Below are 15,598 nucleotides of genomic sequence, written 5' to 3'. Positions count from 1 at the left end.
ATCCTTTCCAGGGTAGATGTGAGTCAGTATCAGGTAACAGGTTTGGTGTGAAACAGTCTGGAGGAGTCACTATTTTATATTTATTGCCTCAACTGCCCATGTTTTTTTTTTTTTTTTGGTTTTGTTTTTTTGTATGTTTTGGTGTATATGTATTTATCCACTGGAATGGGGTTTTGATTCTGATCATTTCAATTTTAAAGAAAAAAAAAGCTCTAAATATGAATAATTTCAGTAAATAAAGCAATCACTCCGGTTTAGTAACTAGTTTTCATTGACTAGGATGCCACTTATATTGGCACAACATTCAAAACATTGTAAAATAATTTGAAACACAAAGACTAAATATAATTTATTAAAAGTGTAAATGCAATGTAATTAGCCACAAGGTAAAACAAAGTATGTTACATGTTTGTTACATACATCCATGGAATTATAAACACAGATTTACATTCTGACTCTTGCGGCATTCTTAGATATCTTTGTGTTTTACTTAAATGTGGAGTATGATGACATCACGCTCCTTAATATCAACAAATAAAAAAATAATAATGAGGCATTTATGTCATTGGTGAGAGTAAGGCAAGCTCTGTGTTCACCTAACGAAAAAAATCATTCCTGCATCAATTGATGTTTCCAAACGGATTCTACATGCTACATTTACACAAAGAAAATGGAAAAGTGTTTCTTTTATTTGAGAATGTCACCTATGTTTCTTGGCACTTTTTAGAAAAGACCGTAGGTTTGTTTGTTCTGATGTCATCAGTGTGGGACCTATTGCATTACTTTGCAAAAATTTAATGCAGTTTTCTAATAGTCATAATCATTGTGCAGTGGCATTTGAATTTATTGGTTTGTGTACTTTTTTGCTGCTAACATAAGTGGCAGAGTTTATAAAAACATGCTGAAAAACAACTGCACAAGAAAAGTGGAGCAAAGCTATTATTGCCCTGAAATCGGTTTGCATGTTAATTGAAATATGCAGGTGAAAAAAGTCAGGAAAGGTCCTCTACTTGGTGCGGAAGAGCAGTTGTTCCCGGACCTGCTTTGCCTCTAGACTTGTCTTTCCCTTTCATGAAAAAGGTAAGCAGCTCTCCTTTTCCCTTGACAAATATGGGCCCTCTTCGAATGAAGCGGAAGCCATATTCCTTCAGGATGTTATAGCAGTCCTCCACCACCTGATGGCAAAACAGGACAAATATTTACATGAATGCTACTCTGAGAACCTAAAACTTTCAAACTTACAGAATGTTGCATTGGTTTATTCAGTTGTCACTATGTATGGCAATGGGAGTTTATAAAACCAGAAAAAACTTATCAGTGTTTTCTTCAAAATGGTATTTAGATTGTGGTTACTCATACATAAAGAAATATTTAAGGGTCTAGATTTAGCTTTACGGTTAGGATTGTTAATATTTGACATTTAGAAATGACTGTTAAAGGTTAGGGAAATGGTGGGTGGTAAAGATCATTTGAAAGTCAATTTTCCCATTCAACATATAAAGATGTCTGTCTATGTTTAAGCTACCTGGATGTTGCCCATCACTCCAGTTGACTCCATTCTACTGGCCACATTGACTGTGTTACCCCAGATGTCATAGTGAGGTTTACGGGCTCCAATTACTCCAGCCAGAACAGCTCCTTTATTCAAACCTGAAGGAATCGACATGAACAAATTGTAACATGTGCAAAGACTCAAAAAGAGAGGCACCTTCTTCCAGGTTCACTGACCAATCCGTAGCATGAAGTTGTTGAAGGATTGCTTGTTGAGGTTATCAAGAGTGACCTTCATGGCCAGGGCAAAATCTGCCAGTCCAGACAGGTGCTGCCAGCGTTCAATGAGCGACTGGTCTTCTGGCTGTGAAACAACAGAATGCAACTTTGTTGTGCTAATATCCCTTTGTGTGGCACAAATTGAAGTATGTAGATAAAACAAGATAGGATCACACCTTTCGGCTGCCATATCCATTGGTGTTGCTTTCGGGCGTTAGTCCAGAGGCAGCCATGTATGTGCTTCCTATCGTCTTGATCTTTGTGATACACCTGAACTCATCTCGGTCCAATAACTGGTGAACAAAAGAGGTATTTGCTATTCTTAATTTAAGTATTACAAAAACAACAATCAATCTATCCATTCACCCATCTATCCATCCATCTGTTCCCTCATCGGTTGACTATTCCCCTTTATCATTGCATTGCTGCAGGGTACAAAAAACATTTTTAATATAGTTCTGATCACATCGTTACATTCATTCGACAATGGTCTGAATGTAATAATTATTTTACTTTTTTGATAGTGCATTTCAAAAGCCTTTTTTTCCATGGTGAAAGGACCACACAACATAAATGATGTTTAAATATGTGGGATAGGATGTGCCATAATCCAGGATAACTAAATAAACACATATACATTAATATTTGGTTAAGTATCTCACAACACATTCCAGAGAATCTGCCTATAGCCATCTCCAAGGCTGTGAAATACTTAAATCTGGACATTTAACCTCTCTTCTGAGCATAAATGGTAGAGGTCATTTGAGTTGTTTAGCTATGCAAGTAAAAACGTTTTTGCACCATGGGGAAAAAAAATGCAAACAGATCATTCATGTCCATTATGATAGGACGCCACAACTCACACTGTCAAAATCTGAAATGATTTCATTGAGGATCCTGAGACACTCGATGCCTCCGTTGTTGATGCTCTCTTCAGTGTAGAAATCAGAAAAGTTTGGAATGGAGGCAAACATCACACCAATTTCATCATAAGACTGGCTGTACAGCTCCTGCAACAAAATAATTACATTAAAGTAGCTTGTGCTGACTTTTATGATAATACATATTTTTATATTTCAGAAGATTAAATATGTAATTATGGAACAAACCACAAGATGGCGCTAAAATGCAATGGATTGCATAGTAATAGAATCTAAACACTTTCATGACACATTGATTGCATTTCAAAAGAATGGCAAAAAACACAATGTAGGTAAAAACAAACATGTTATATTCCCAAATGGTTTGGATGCATTGCAGGATGCATGCATTTTTAAAAAATGTACTTTCATTTATTTCTGTTAAACTGATCTGTTAATTTTGTTGTAAGCAAACCAACTCAGATCCATCATGCCATTGATTCATTAGATTCTTACACACATTCAGTTGCAAGGAACCTTGTAATCTTCAACACATATTCTGTGTAGCAGTTTGTACCAGTACCATCGGGCCAAAGGTATTGTTATTCGTTTATTCAACTTTTTATTTTTTTATTGTTATGATAGTGATGAGTTACACCTTGAGCAGCACTTTGATCAACTATTTTGTTATATTGTTGTTTTAAATGTGCTATGGAAATAAACTTGGACTTGACTTGGCTTGATTTGTACCTCATCTCTCATTTTAGTGCCCAGAAAGTGTTTGGCCACATGCTCTGGCAGCATGTTGGTCACCAGTGCCTCGTTCCAGCGCCTCATCTCGAACACCCTCTCCTTCTGGTCATGAACCCCAATCTTCCACAAGAACAGCTTCCTCGACTGACGCTCCAGCTACACAAATACAAGTTTGATAGAAGGGAAGTCATAAAACAAGAATATTTTGAAATCAGTAGTGAAAGTGTCATTAAATGTTCCCCTCGTTTTACTCACATGGCGAGCAAAGAAGTAAAAGCTTATCATCATGATAATAATCATCATTGTCATGAGATACTTTGATGGCACTATGGATGTTCTGAAAATACATGGAGAGGGCCAACATTAGAAATGACATGTGCACACACCACTAAACATCCATAGCAAAATGCAGGAACAGGCAAAAAAGTCTTGTATCAATATTCCCCTCTTCCTTACCTGTAGGAGGCAAACTGTATAAAATCATACAAGTCGTATAGGTCACTCCAGCTGTAGATATTTACTGCTCCTGTTGCTGTGACAACTAACACCATGAGGCCCAGTTTGATCAGGTGGCTGACCTGAACCAACATGGCGGTTGCGATGAGTGACATCACAGCCATGAAGCTGTAATACTTTGGATTTTCTGCACAGCCTCGGTCGCCAAGAGACTCCAGCATCGGGCCAACGGTACTGTTAAAGAGCCTCAGTGAAGGTGGGACACAACTTAGCTGAAAAATCAAAGATACAAAGAACATTGACAACAGGAGTAATGGGTGTTAATTCATATAAAAATTGTATTGAAAAACATTACGACATCTGACACTAATTACTTTATATTTTTTATGTTACAAGCTAAAATACTGTCAGAAAGACATTAAATAGTTTTAAAAAAATCGAGTTGAAAAAATAAAACTGTGGAAGTGAATTAAAAACTTCATTGCCAGTAAGTTTTACTTGGGACATGATTTCACAACAAGTAGTTATGGGATAATGAGCTTATTTCTTTCCCCTGTGGAAAAGGTAATTACCTCCCTAGACCTTAGTCACTGGTATGTGTTTACATACAAAGCCATTTTGGATGTTATCCCTGCTGTTGCGACATACCTTTTAACAAATAAATGTGAAACGTACAATCTGCGATTACAACAGTAATGTAACAACTTAACTAGATGAGAAAGTATTTAGGTTTTTGGCATCAAATGTATGAACTAAATGACAAATTTAGCTACTGCAAAATTGTTGGAATCCACCTCAGTTGTGTGAAAGTGATTTTAATAGAAACAATTCTTAATATTCTTCATCTTTTGTTGCAAAATGTAATGTATTTATGTTGCTGCCTCCTTGCCCAGCTGTCCTGATCTAAATGAGAATATTTTGATTAGATAAATGTTATAAATAGCTCTTATTTAATTTGTTTTTTATAATTATTATTATTATTATTATTATATTTTTTGCAAAAAGATCAAATCTGTGTTTACATTTATGTCTCCCATTGCATTTTCCATTGGGTTGTCCTGCTTCTGAGAAGTTATTGAAAAATACATTCAACCCTTTAAGTTTTTTGCCCCAATTTGTAAAGTATTTTGAAGCCTAGTGTTTAGGCTTCAAAATATTAATATTGTACAATATCTGGTATTGCCCCATAGCAAATTCTAAATCAAGGTGCAACATTACATACACATTGGTGCACTTTTTGAGGAAATAAAAGGTACATGATTTTAGGGGCTCTTTGAAGATGGACTGTCGTCCATGCCTGACACAAAAATGAAGGATCACTCTGCATCTACGTGACAAAACTCAGCAGTGTGTGTAGCAGGTTTCCCTGTGAGGCTGTGACAAATTAGGCACCAGGCAGGGAGACAGACAGCTAATGGACTCCGCTGGGAGCATGCAGTGAAAAGTGTAGCAGGCAGTGATAACCTGATGATAGGAAAGTGGAAACTCACTAATGGAAATCAACACACACAATACAACCGCTTGGAATGGTGAAATCTTTCAGCTCTGAATAAAGGGAGATAAAAGTGTACAACATAAAATGGATTCATTCCTTCGATTGCAACAGTCAGCATTCACAAAGATTCTGCGTTTGTCAAGATGTCCTTCAGTCTTACCATGTCAGCTATTACGGCCATGGTTAGAACAAATATGGCTGCCATGGCCCACGTGTTCCGAGCCCACCGCGTGCGGTCGATCCACATTGAGAAGGAAACCAACCTTTTAGAGAACATCTGGAACAAGCAAAACATAAATAACACAAATCAAGAAATGGAAAAATTGAAAATAGACTTTTTATTTGTCTTTAAAGCATAAAAAAATAAACAGGCTTGTGGTTAAGAATGATTAATAGATTAATGCTTAATTTCCCACCCTAGGAAAGATTGCAGCTAGGGAGCAAACTGTGAGAATAAGCAACAACAGCTGTCCAACAGCGAGAGTCACGTAGTTCACAACCAACCTGGGTAAAGAACGCATGAAACAATTAAAATCACTACAAAAGAAAATGAATGCTCATAAGTTCCAAATAAATTGAGAATTAGATACTTGCAACAACATTCAGTGATTAAACACCAACTCACAATGGGTCAATAAACACTTCCATTGCTGTGATGAAAAAGAGCACAATGACACAGCAGCTGAAGGCCGCACCACTTCTCTTCTCCTTCTCCGAGGAGTAGTGCTCCTCCAACTTCCCATCCACAAAGCGCAGTGAAACGGGATTGATTTGATCCTTCATTCTGTTTCAAAACAACACAACTCAACACTGAATACTGGAAAATGATGTATAAAAAATGGCATCCACATAGGGATGACAACTATACTAGATGTTTGCTTTTAAAGTTCACTAAATAATTGATGACACATCTTACATTTGCTGAGACTCTCTGTCCAGAAGTTCCTGCTGCAGTCGTTTGTTGATTACTTGTTCATCAGCCATTTTATTTCTCTAAGATTGTTTGCAACAAAACAGAAATCAAATGTGCATATAAGGTTATTAAGTTATCTCATAGATTTTTCAGTTATTCTAATGCCTAGGTTGCGTACAACATTAGTCTTTGCAAACAAAAAAGTAGACAACAAAAATCAGACATACAATTTTATTTACCTCCTGCTTAGGGCTAGTCAGCATTGACTGAGGGGAGACTGTGCTCCCATTGGTTATTGTTGTATTGATCACCTGATTTGAATTTCTGCTGGTCAGTGCCCCAGGTGTCTGAGGTAAAAAAAGAAAGGGATATTTAAACATGACATTAAAACCAACTTTTGTTTATTTTCATCTTTACTACAGGCTAGCATCAATGTTCTTTTTAGCTAAAAATAACTTACGGTTCCATTGAGTCCATTTGCTTCCTCTTTGGGTTTGAGAACCAGGTAAGTGTCAATTCCTTTCTCCAGCAGGTACTCACACCTCTCTGCTCCATTTCCAGGCTCAACCTCAAATTCCCCATGCAGACTGTCCTTAGTGCTCTGGGAAATGTGCACTCTCCTGTGCAGCATATAAATGTTTTAAGACACAAGGACTTAACTGCTAGGTGTAAGATCTTATTTTTATTTTTCTACCCAGGGATTCCTCCAGACTCCATCTTATTGGCCACAGTGACATCTGTTGACCAAACATCAAACTGCCAACGCTTCTGACCGAGGACGCCACCGAGCACAGTGCCTGTGTGAACACCCACGCGCATGTCCACGTCGGTTTTTGTCTTTTCGCGCACATACCTGTTGAAATAGAGAAAGAATTATTTTCTACACATATTTGACTGTTCACACCATACTTCAATACCCTGACCTTCATTATTTGCTGTCAAGGTTTTCTGTTATTTGATGTTTACTTTATCCCTCTTTATTGTTCATTTTTACATTATCTCCATATCAGGGAAGCACAGAGCTATTTTCTTTATCGCTTTGCATATTTTTAAAGGAGGCACTACTTACGAAATAGCTTCCACCATTGAAAGGCCCATCATTATAGAGCAAACAGCATGGTCTTCCCTGAAGTCTGGCAGACCACAGATGCAGTAGTAACAGTCTCCAAGAATCTTAATTCTCAGTTGGTGATGTTGCTGCACAATAATAGAAACATTTCATTTGCAAAAGTTTCTATAAAAAGAGATTGGGCCTTAAGAAAACAATTATTAATACAGAGAACTGTATTAATAATTGCGTCTTAGGTCTGTGCAAATTCATAGAAATTTCAGTGGGTTTTGTAGATTTTTTTTGTATAGATATATCTATTGAGAATGCACAACCAATTAAAAATTAAAATGAGTGTGCCACAGTACATTCTATTCTGATTTAAAAACTTGCTACAAAAATAACACACTGACATTTTCAAAATTTAACCTTTCAACGACTGTACTCTGTTGGCTGTGTGTTGGGTTTTCATTCAGCCATTGGCAATCCTAATATAAAAAGATCAAGGATGCCTATTTTAGGCTAATTTTACAAGTTTTTTTTTTAGGATTTTAGTCTGGACACAAGATGGCGAAGAAGGAAGTATGATTTTGTTCAGACCAAAAATGCTTTATTTTTTGACTTGCCTTCCAAAAAACTGATTGGCACATTGATAGCATTTATTGGTTGTCTTAACATTTAGTCAAGACAAAATAACAACAGAAACATAAAAGAAGACACAAAGAAAAAAAAAAAAACCTTCTAGCTATCAATTTGAATAACTTCTATATCTATAAACAAAGATCTCAGAACAAAGGCACAAGTATTCTTGCTGAACACTGTTTTTCAGCTGTTGCTCAAGGTTGAAAGTATTGGTAACAAGGCCTGTCAAAAAACAGTAAAAATCAGTCCTTCATACTAAAAGTAAAAAAAAACAACCCATTAAAGCAACAGATTTTGAATTCTACTGTTTCTTGATCAAGATGTCTGAACAGTTCATGTGAAATCTGTTATAATTGTTTATTTATTTTAAAAGCATTACTATTAATACAGATGATTTTGCAACAGGTGATTGTTTTTCTATATTTAACAGTGCAAACACAGAATTTTTGTTATTGTTTCAAGATTATACTACTGCATAAAAAGATTCATTTAAAATATAGGCAGCAGGGTGCTAATAACTGTTTACAGCACTAAAGAAACATGATTAAGGTAATTCATTCATTGCTGATACTCACTGAGGCCAGTTTATCGAAGCGGGCAAATAGTTCGTTGAGCAGCTTTACCAGCTCTTGTGCACTACAGGCTGAGGATAACTGGGTGAAGCCCACAATGTCTGCAAACAGTATACTGAAACAAAAAGGCATATATAGAGGAGAAACAACATGACCTCCAGCATACATTTTTCACTTACAAAAATCACAACTCTTGTGTAGCATTAAAGTTGATTTTGTGATCCAGACCTGACGTTTTCATGGCGGTACATGTACATGGTGTTGAACTGCTGCTGCTGCTGGACCTCGTTCTGATTGGCCTGGTTCTTCATGCCCTGCAGCATCTCATCTGCAATATGCTTTGGCAGGATGGAGAGCAACAGTTCCTCCTACAATGGGGGGAAAGGGAAAGGTGTGTGTGTTCAATTAACATGAAGCAGAAAAAGATTTCTGAGAGCCCAACATGTAAAGCTATTAATCAGTGGTTCTGAAAATATTCTGGTCAGGTTTGGTGAAGCTGACATATTTCTTATCTCTTTTATTTTTATCACTAAACATGTTATTTGGGATTTTGTTTGCAACTCTATTTTTCTAAACGGCAAGAAAGACAGCTCTTTTAAAGTTTAAATGTTTTTCAATTAGCTTCACAAATTTCAACATTCACGACTTTTATTGAGATTTTATGCTACAGACCAACAAAATAACCAATGTATTGTATTGCATAGTTGTGAAGAGGAAGAAAAAAAAATAACACGGTTTTCAAATATTTTTACAAAATAAAAAAAAAATAAATAAAAAGTGTGATAAGCACTTGTATTCACTGATTTCTGAGTAGGCCATTCTAGCATATAAACATGCTTTGACATTTCTACATAAGTAGATGCAACAGAAACAAAACGCAATACTAAATGTAAAATTGTAAAGCTGAGTTAAAATAAATATTTGATAAGCTAACTAAATAGTCAGCTTAATTGGTATGTTGCCCAAGAGACACAAAACATATCTGCATTTATTGCCCAACAGCTAAGATGACATTATTTTTACAAGTCCCTGATGACTGATCCACAGATGAAAACAACGGCCTATTAGCCAGCAGCAGAGGAAAACACAGGGCAATTAAGGAGCACAGGGCGTTCTGTCATCTTATCTATTTGGGTGTAGGTTCATGGGAAAGTGCATAAAGAATGTCTCTATGATGTAAACAATTACACTGTGTGTCAGTTAAGGTCACAATATTAGGATGAATGATAGGTTACGATTAGGAGGGAAAGCAGTGGCTAAGGTTAGTTTAGGTCTCCTGAAGAGTGAAAGTCACATTGTTCTCCTGAGTCATCTTACCTGCTGGGTGCTCTGGTCCTCCAGAGTCAGTTTAACCTGCAGAGACTGACGAGCTTCCAAAAACGCTGTTCTGTACTTCCTGTCGGCCATGTAAAATGACATCACACCCACCATGGCTGCACACAGGTACAGCATCACATTGGCCAGCAGCTGAAGAAAAAGAGGAAATGCCATATTTGTCTTCCTGTAGTTAGGTGATCTCCACTCTTTGTCTGTAATAATATGATAATTTGCTGCTTTCAGCTAAATATTGATGGACTCCGAAATGTGAGAGTCATATACTGTATGAATGATAAATGCAGTGTGTACTAGGGTATATTACAGTTTTTATCAATGAAATATTACAAATAACAAATAAACACAGAGTCATGCAACATCTGCAGACACAGGTATGGAAAGGAAAGTTCTTAAAATGACTACTTTTGTCTTTCATTGTCGAGTCTTGGTCACACTGCCATATTACTATTAGAGCATGTGTCAAACTTAAGGCCCGCTGGCCAAATCTGGCCTACCATAGATATTTCTGTGGTCTTCAAAACTCTAGAGATCTTCAAGATAATAGTTGAGCTCTTAAGCATTATTTTATCAGTGAAATCAAATCAGTTTTTATTTATGTCTTTTTCTAACTGTATTTCTACAGTGACATCAAACATGTTGAGACTTGCAAAGTTTCAGTAGGAGCTGCTGTTTTGTGAAATATGTCATTTCTAAATTGTTGTGACATTTTATTTGTCCCAGTTCAACTGTGACCTTTTGTGACACCTGCATTTCTTTACCTGTCTCACCAGCATGGCCCCCTGAAGATTATCCCCAAACCTTTGAGCCACAGTGACCCCCAGTGTCAGGGTGTGTATCCCAGAGGAGAGCGTTGCGAGGAGGACAAGGGGCACCAAATTCAGCGGTAAAGTCAGAAAGCTGGAGAAACTGAAGAAAGCCTGCCAACCCACAGCGTCGCTTGCATCAGAGAATCGCTTGTAGTTCAGTCCCATGTAACATAAGACATGGATGGTGACTATCAGCCACAGCACATATGGCACCGCTCCTCTTGCCATAGGGGTTGTAGGGAGTTTTTGGAACCAGCAGAGCAGGTAGAGAACTACATCCACTGCCAGCCCCACAACGGCGACCACCACCATGGCCAGCTTGTCCTCGGTGTACACCACCGCACACATAATGATAATGAAGCTGTTGAAGAGGGCTGCAAATAACACCAAGACCAGCAGGTTCTCTTCTCTCTGCCTACGAAAGTAGTTCTGGTAAAGGCTCTCCAAGGACCCAGGGGTAAAGGTAAGTCGCACTGACCGGGGCAGGCAGCGGCAGCAGCCAGACTGGAGGACAGCCACATCCCGGGTATGGCTCGGATCACTGGGAGCCGGTCCTGAATACTCTGCAGAGCACTCGGTGGAGTGCTCTGTGTTTGTTGTATTGACACGGTCCACAGACATGCTGTTCATTTAAAGGTAATCCATTTGGTTTCTCCGACGGTATTCCCAAATGTATTGTAAAATCCTTTGAAAAGATGCAAAGGTTTCCATCAAATGTATGAAAAGAAAAAAAAATCAGTCCCTGGGTGAATATAAATGCATCATGAAAGGTTCTTACCTTTTATGACATTTAGGATCATTTGATTATTCTTGTTCTTCACAAGCTAAAACTTCATAGTGAAAATATGGCCTGCAGAATCCAAATCCTGTTGAATTTGCAGTAGAAAGGAGCCATGCACAGCTACCAATTTGAAAGTAATGCATGTTCAAAACGGTTAAACGGCATTACAAGGTTGTATCTAAAAACCAGAATCACTTCTCTGGTGCTCTTCTGTGCTCCGATAAGTCCTGTGTTACCTCCCACCCCCAACATCTCCCACTGGTAAACAGCTAATCCTCTGGTACTGTTGTTAAGATGACACTGAAGTCTCACAGTCATGTCTTGGGAAATGTGATGTGTGCAGAAGTGAGAAAAAGACAGAAGAGGGGGTCTCATTAAGCCATATGAGAAAAAAAGTGTTTTTATTAATTCTCAATCATGTTACAGAAAATAATTTAAGTCCTGAAAAGGACACAAATACCAATGTTTACTGGTGGACAAAACTATATGGTTCGTATGACACACAAATACAAAATATCTACACAAAACAAAAAATATTATCATTCCTCTTTGTTGGAAAAACACCAGCAGCAGCAACATGCTGGAGTTTGATTCCAGTTGTAGAAACAGATGTAAACTCAGTTGTCATTCAGTCTCTGTGTGTGTTGGTTGTTGATGGTGATTTTCCTAGCATACCACTGAGAGCGCTTCCCAAAGCCAACACTATAGCCACCAGAACTCCTACGGTCCCCAGCGTCCCCAGAGCTGCCGTGCCTAATGCTGCGGCCCCCAGAGCTCCGGCTCCAATAGGCGCCGCTGCTGCGGTGACCGTCTCCATGCCGATTCCTTTAATTAGCTCCGTTCCTGTGAGAAGCCCCTGCTGTAGATTCACCTTAGTGTGGAATGGGCTCTTTGGTGCACCCAAGACGAATGCCCCTACTGCAGTGAATGTCACTGTTATCAGTTCAGAGGTTGTCAGCTGTGTTGATGTCAGTCCTGGAACCTTGAGGGCTACAAGTACACCCAAGATAACGGAACCTAAAAGTACCAATGTTGAATTCCTAGACGCAAATGTTTGCTTTGCTGCAACACTCGCAGCACCCAGTGACACTCCTGCAGCTGTAGTTGCTCCTAAAGCTGCTCCGGAGCAGCTTCTCAGTCCTAGAGCAGAGCTCAAAAGTACAACAGCTTTCAAAGCTATTGATGTTAATACCACAGCTCCCACACCAACCTTTCCAGCCACCTCTGGCCCCAGTCCAACCGTGGCCACAGTTCCCAGGCCAGCCCCCAACAGTCCCACAGACAGAAATCCCACCCAAAGGACTGATTGTAGCATTAAAATCACTTGTGTTTTTGTACCTTCTTCTGCCCCACCTGAACCCAAACCAACAAAAAATCCCAAAATTGCCACAAAAACAGAGTAGAAGAAGATCCTCTCTAACAATTTGCACCTGGTTTTAGATTCTGGTTTTGGTGGCGATCTTGCTGTTAGAGTTCGTCGTAGAGCAAAGAGAACGATAATGCTCAGTCCCATACAGAAGAACCCAAGGATGGCGCCCAATCGTCCAAATATAACACTGGCGTACAGAGTGGTGAAGATGATTAACAGAGCTGTTGTCATGTCATTGATGTTGGAGTATGAGTACACGATAAGAACCAGAGTGGCCTGAACCATGATATAGATCCAAGGTGGTATGATACCCTCCAACCCTCCGGTGACGACTGCACCCAATGCGACTGATGCCCCGGACATGGCTCCTATCAACCATGGCAGGGTCACACCTGCTTTATTGAGCAGCTTCAGCACCATGGCACTGAAAAGGAAACCCAGTCCAAGAGAAAGGAGTGCTGATGTAAACATGAGGCATGCTGCCACGACCGCTACACCGGTTGAACCAGCACGTCCAGCAGCTCGAGTGGCAGCGTTCAGCAGAGTGACGTCTTCAGTCAGAGAGGGCTTGACTGCATATGAGGCAGCTTGTCCGAACACAAAACCAGCTGCTGTACCTCCGAGGAGGGTCTTCACCACACGGAAGGAACCTACAGACAAAATCCAGTCATTTAATAGTATTCAAACTACTATTTAATTTACATCTTAAAATGTACATGCTATTCAGAACTACTTTATGGAAAAGGTATAAAGTTATTATGCTTACAACAACCCCCTCAATAGATCTGTTAACAATATTTTTTGAAATTTTATTGATGAATTTCAATAAATAAATTAATTAATTAAGCAGAGATCTAACTGCTCAAGCAAAAGATTTACCCACTGGTTAAACAGAAGATTCATAAACATATTTAGAGTCTTCATTAAGTGGTTTAAATATAATTTTCATTTGAATCAGATCTGTTTATAGACAAAGGTCCCAGATAACAAAGAGACATTTTTTTTCATTTGAACAGATGGATAAAACGGATATTTATTCATGGCATAAACGGTTTTGCGTCAATATCAGAAAGATAAAAATGCATGATATTTTAATGAGATCGTTATCTCAATAATGAAAATCCTCAAGTATCTAATAATGGTGTTATGTGGAAGCTTATATGCAGTGTTGTGAAAAAAAAATTTGGGGAGAAAAAAGTCTTTGACATCTATCAGTTTGGAAATGGGACAGTAAGCAAATCATCATGCGAGGCATTGTCCATAAATGGGAGAAAAAAAATCATTACACAGTGGTGAGTCTTACCAGCAGGGCCAAGTCTACCAATATTACTACAAAAACACCATTGATGGCTCATGCAGACTTGTCCCAGAACCCAGAAAAACATCATTAGTCTGGACAAACTTTGGCCCTTAATGAATGAAATCATTGAAGTTTTTATTTATGTAGGTTATTTTTGTCTGAAATAAATATTTTTTTACAACTATTTTCTACAGGGCATTAATTATTTTTCGAAACTGGTATTTCTTGAAAGTTCAGGACATTGGATTGACTCTGGAATTTCATATCTTGCTTTGAGACTTGACTTGATATTTGATTGTAAAGATTTAAGCCTTACTTTTCAAAACAAAGCCACTCATCTGACTCTCTGGTAGAGCTGGTAAACAACTGATGTGAAGTAAAACTGAAGTATTTGCAACTATTTCACAACTGCTTTGCTGCTCTGATACAACATATTAAACTAAAACTGATCATCTATAATCAATACCCCATTAAGAACGGTTACAAAGGATTTTGTTCCAAACTGTGGTAGTATGGCAGTCCTCCCTTAATTCTTGTATTATCTCCCAGTTTCAATTTTGTTCAGATCTGTTCCTGTTACTTTAACATGAAAGTAAAATATGTCTGAGTAGTTCCACGCTGAAACCTAAAACCAGGAAGTCTGTCTGCTGTACAAAAGAAAAACAAGCATTTCAGTGGACCATGTCAGTACAGCTGCTGCTCTGCAACTAACACGCCACCAAACAGATATCATATTCAGCTTTCACAGCGTCTGAGGTTGTGTGTGAAGCTCAGGATGGTGTTATCATCTTACCCAGGCTTGTTTCTGCCATTTCTCCCTGAGCGGTGTGCACCTCACTGACATTACAAGCTCTTCCTGTTCACGGTTAGGCGTCAGACGACCTCACGTTGAGAGGAGCCAATCAGAAAAAAGATACCAGCTCCTGCGTCTTTACCATGTGACAGCCTCACTGTTGCCCACATTTATATCAATGAACACAATCAACTATTTTCTTTATTAATATAAAAAGAACGTGCTTAGAAAGGATTATTCATGATGTTCAGCATCATTACAGTGATATAAATAAGGATGTCAAAGTTAAATAAAATTTGAACTACCACTTCACGCGTCAGGCAACATAATGCCAATCCGTCATTTCCATGCCCTACATTTTAATTACGTTTATAGCATACACCTGTTTAAAACAATTTTATTGGCTAAATATTAGTGAATGAATAAACAAATATTCGTAAATATGTCATGTATTAATGCGCCCCCTGTTGGATAGGCTCCCCCCCTCAAAATAAAATAATTGAGTAATACAAGCATGATAAAAGCAACAAAGTGATTTGATTCCTCATTTTTCACAGAGTTTGATCAGTTTGATTTGCACTGAAACAACAAAATCTTGTCACCTTGTGGCTGATAGATAATGCAAACATGAAACCTTGCCTCAAAAGGCGATCATTTACGCAGGTTACTTTTCATGACACAATACCTCTAGATGCCACCACATAA

General features: G+C 38.3%; 1 protein-coding gene across 2 annotated transcripts; it reads right to left on the bottom strand.

Moving 5' to 3' along the window:
• Positions 1–334: 334 nt before the first annotated feature.
• Positions 335–14,995, bottom strand: adcy3b (adenylate cyclase 3b). 2 transcript variants are annotated; one of them, XM_032584708.1, is made up of 22 exons: positions 14,894–14,995; positions 11,429–13,450; positions 10,603–11,335; positions 9,827–9,976; positions 8,738–8,877; positions 8,513–8,624; positions 7,317–7,444; positions 6,942–7,100; positions 6,708–6,867; positions 6,487–6,594; positions 6,251–6,327; positions 5,960–6,118; positions 5,751–5,838; positions 5,495–5,611; positions 3,840–4,111; positions 3,639–3,720; positions 3,381–3,539; positions 2,634–2,780; positions 1,947–2,063; positions 1,729–1,855; positions 1,526–1,650; positions 993–1,175 (listed from the first exon to the last, which is right to left on the bottom strand). In XM_032584708.1, the coding sequence occupies exons 3-22, from the start codon at positions 11,278–11,280 to the stop codon at positions 993–995; spliced, it is 3,288 nt and encodes a 1,095-aa protein (XP_032440599.1). In that variant the 5' UTR covers positions 11,281–11,335; positions 11,429–13,450; positions 14,894–14,995. The 2 variants fall into 2 exon arrangements, with proteins under 2 accessions (XP_032440600.1, XP_032440599.1); XM_032584709.1 differs by having other exon boundaries at positions 335–1,175; positions 10,603–13,450.
• Positions 14,996–15,598: the final 603 nt, after the last annotated feature.

This window comes from Xiphophorus hellerii, chromosome 15, assembly GCF_003331165.1.
Source record: "Xiphophorus hellerii strain 12219 chromosome 15, Xiphophorus_hellerii-4.1, whole genome shotgun sequence".
NCBI lineage: Eukaryota > Metazoa > Chordata > Actinopteri > Cyprinodontiformes > Poeciliidae > Xiphophorus > Xiphophorus hellerii.
This window is presented reverse-complemented; position numbering and strand designations above follow the sequence as displayed.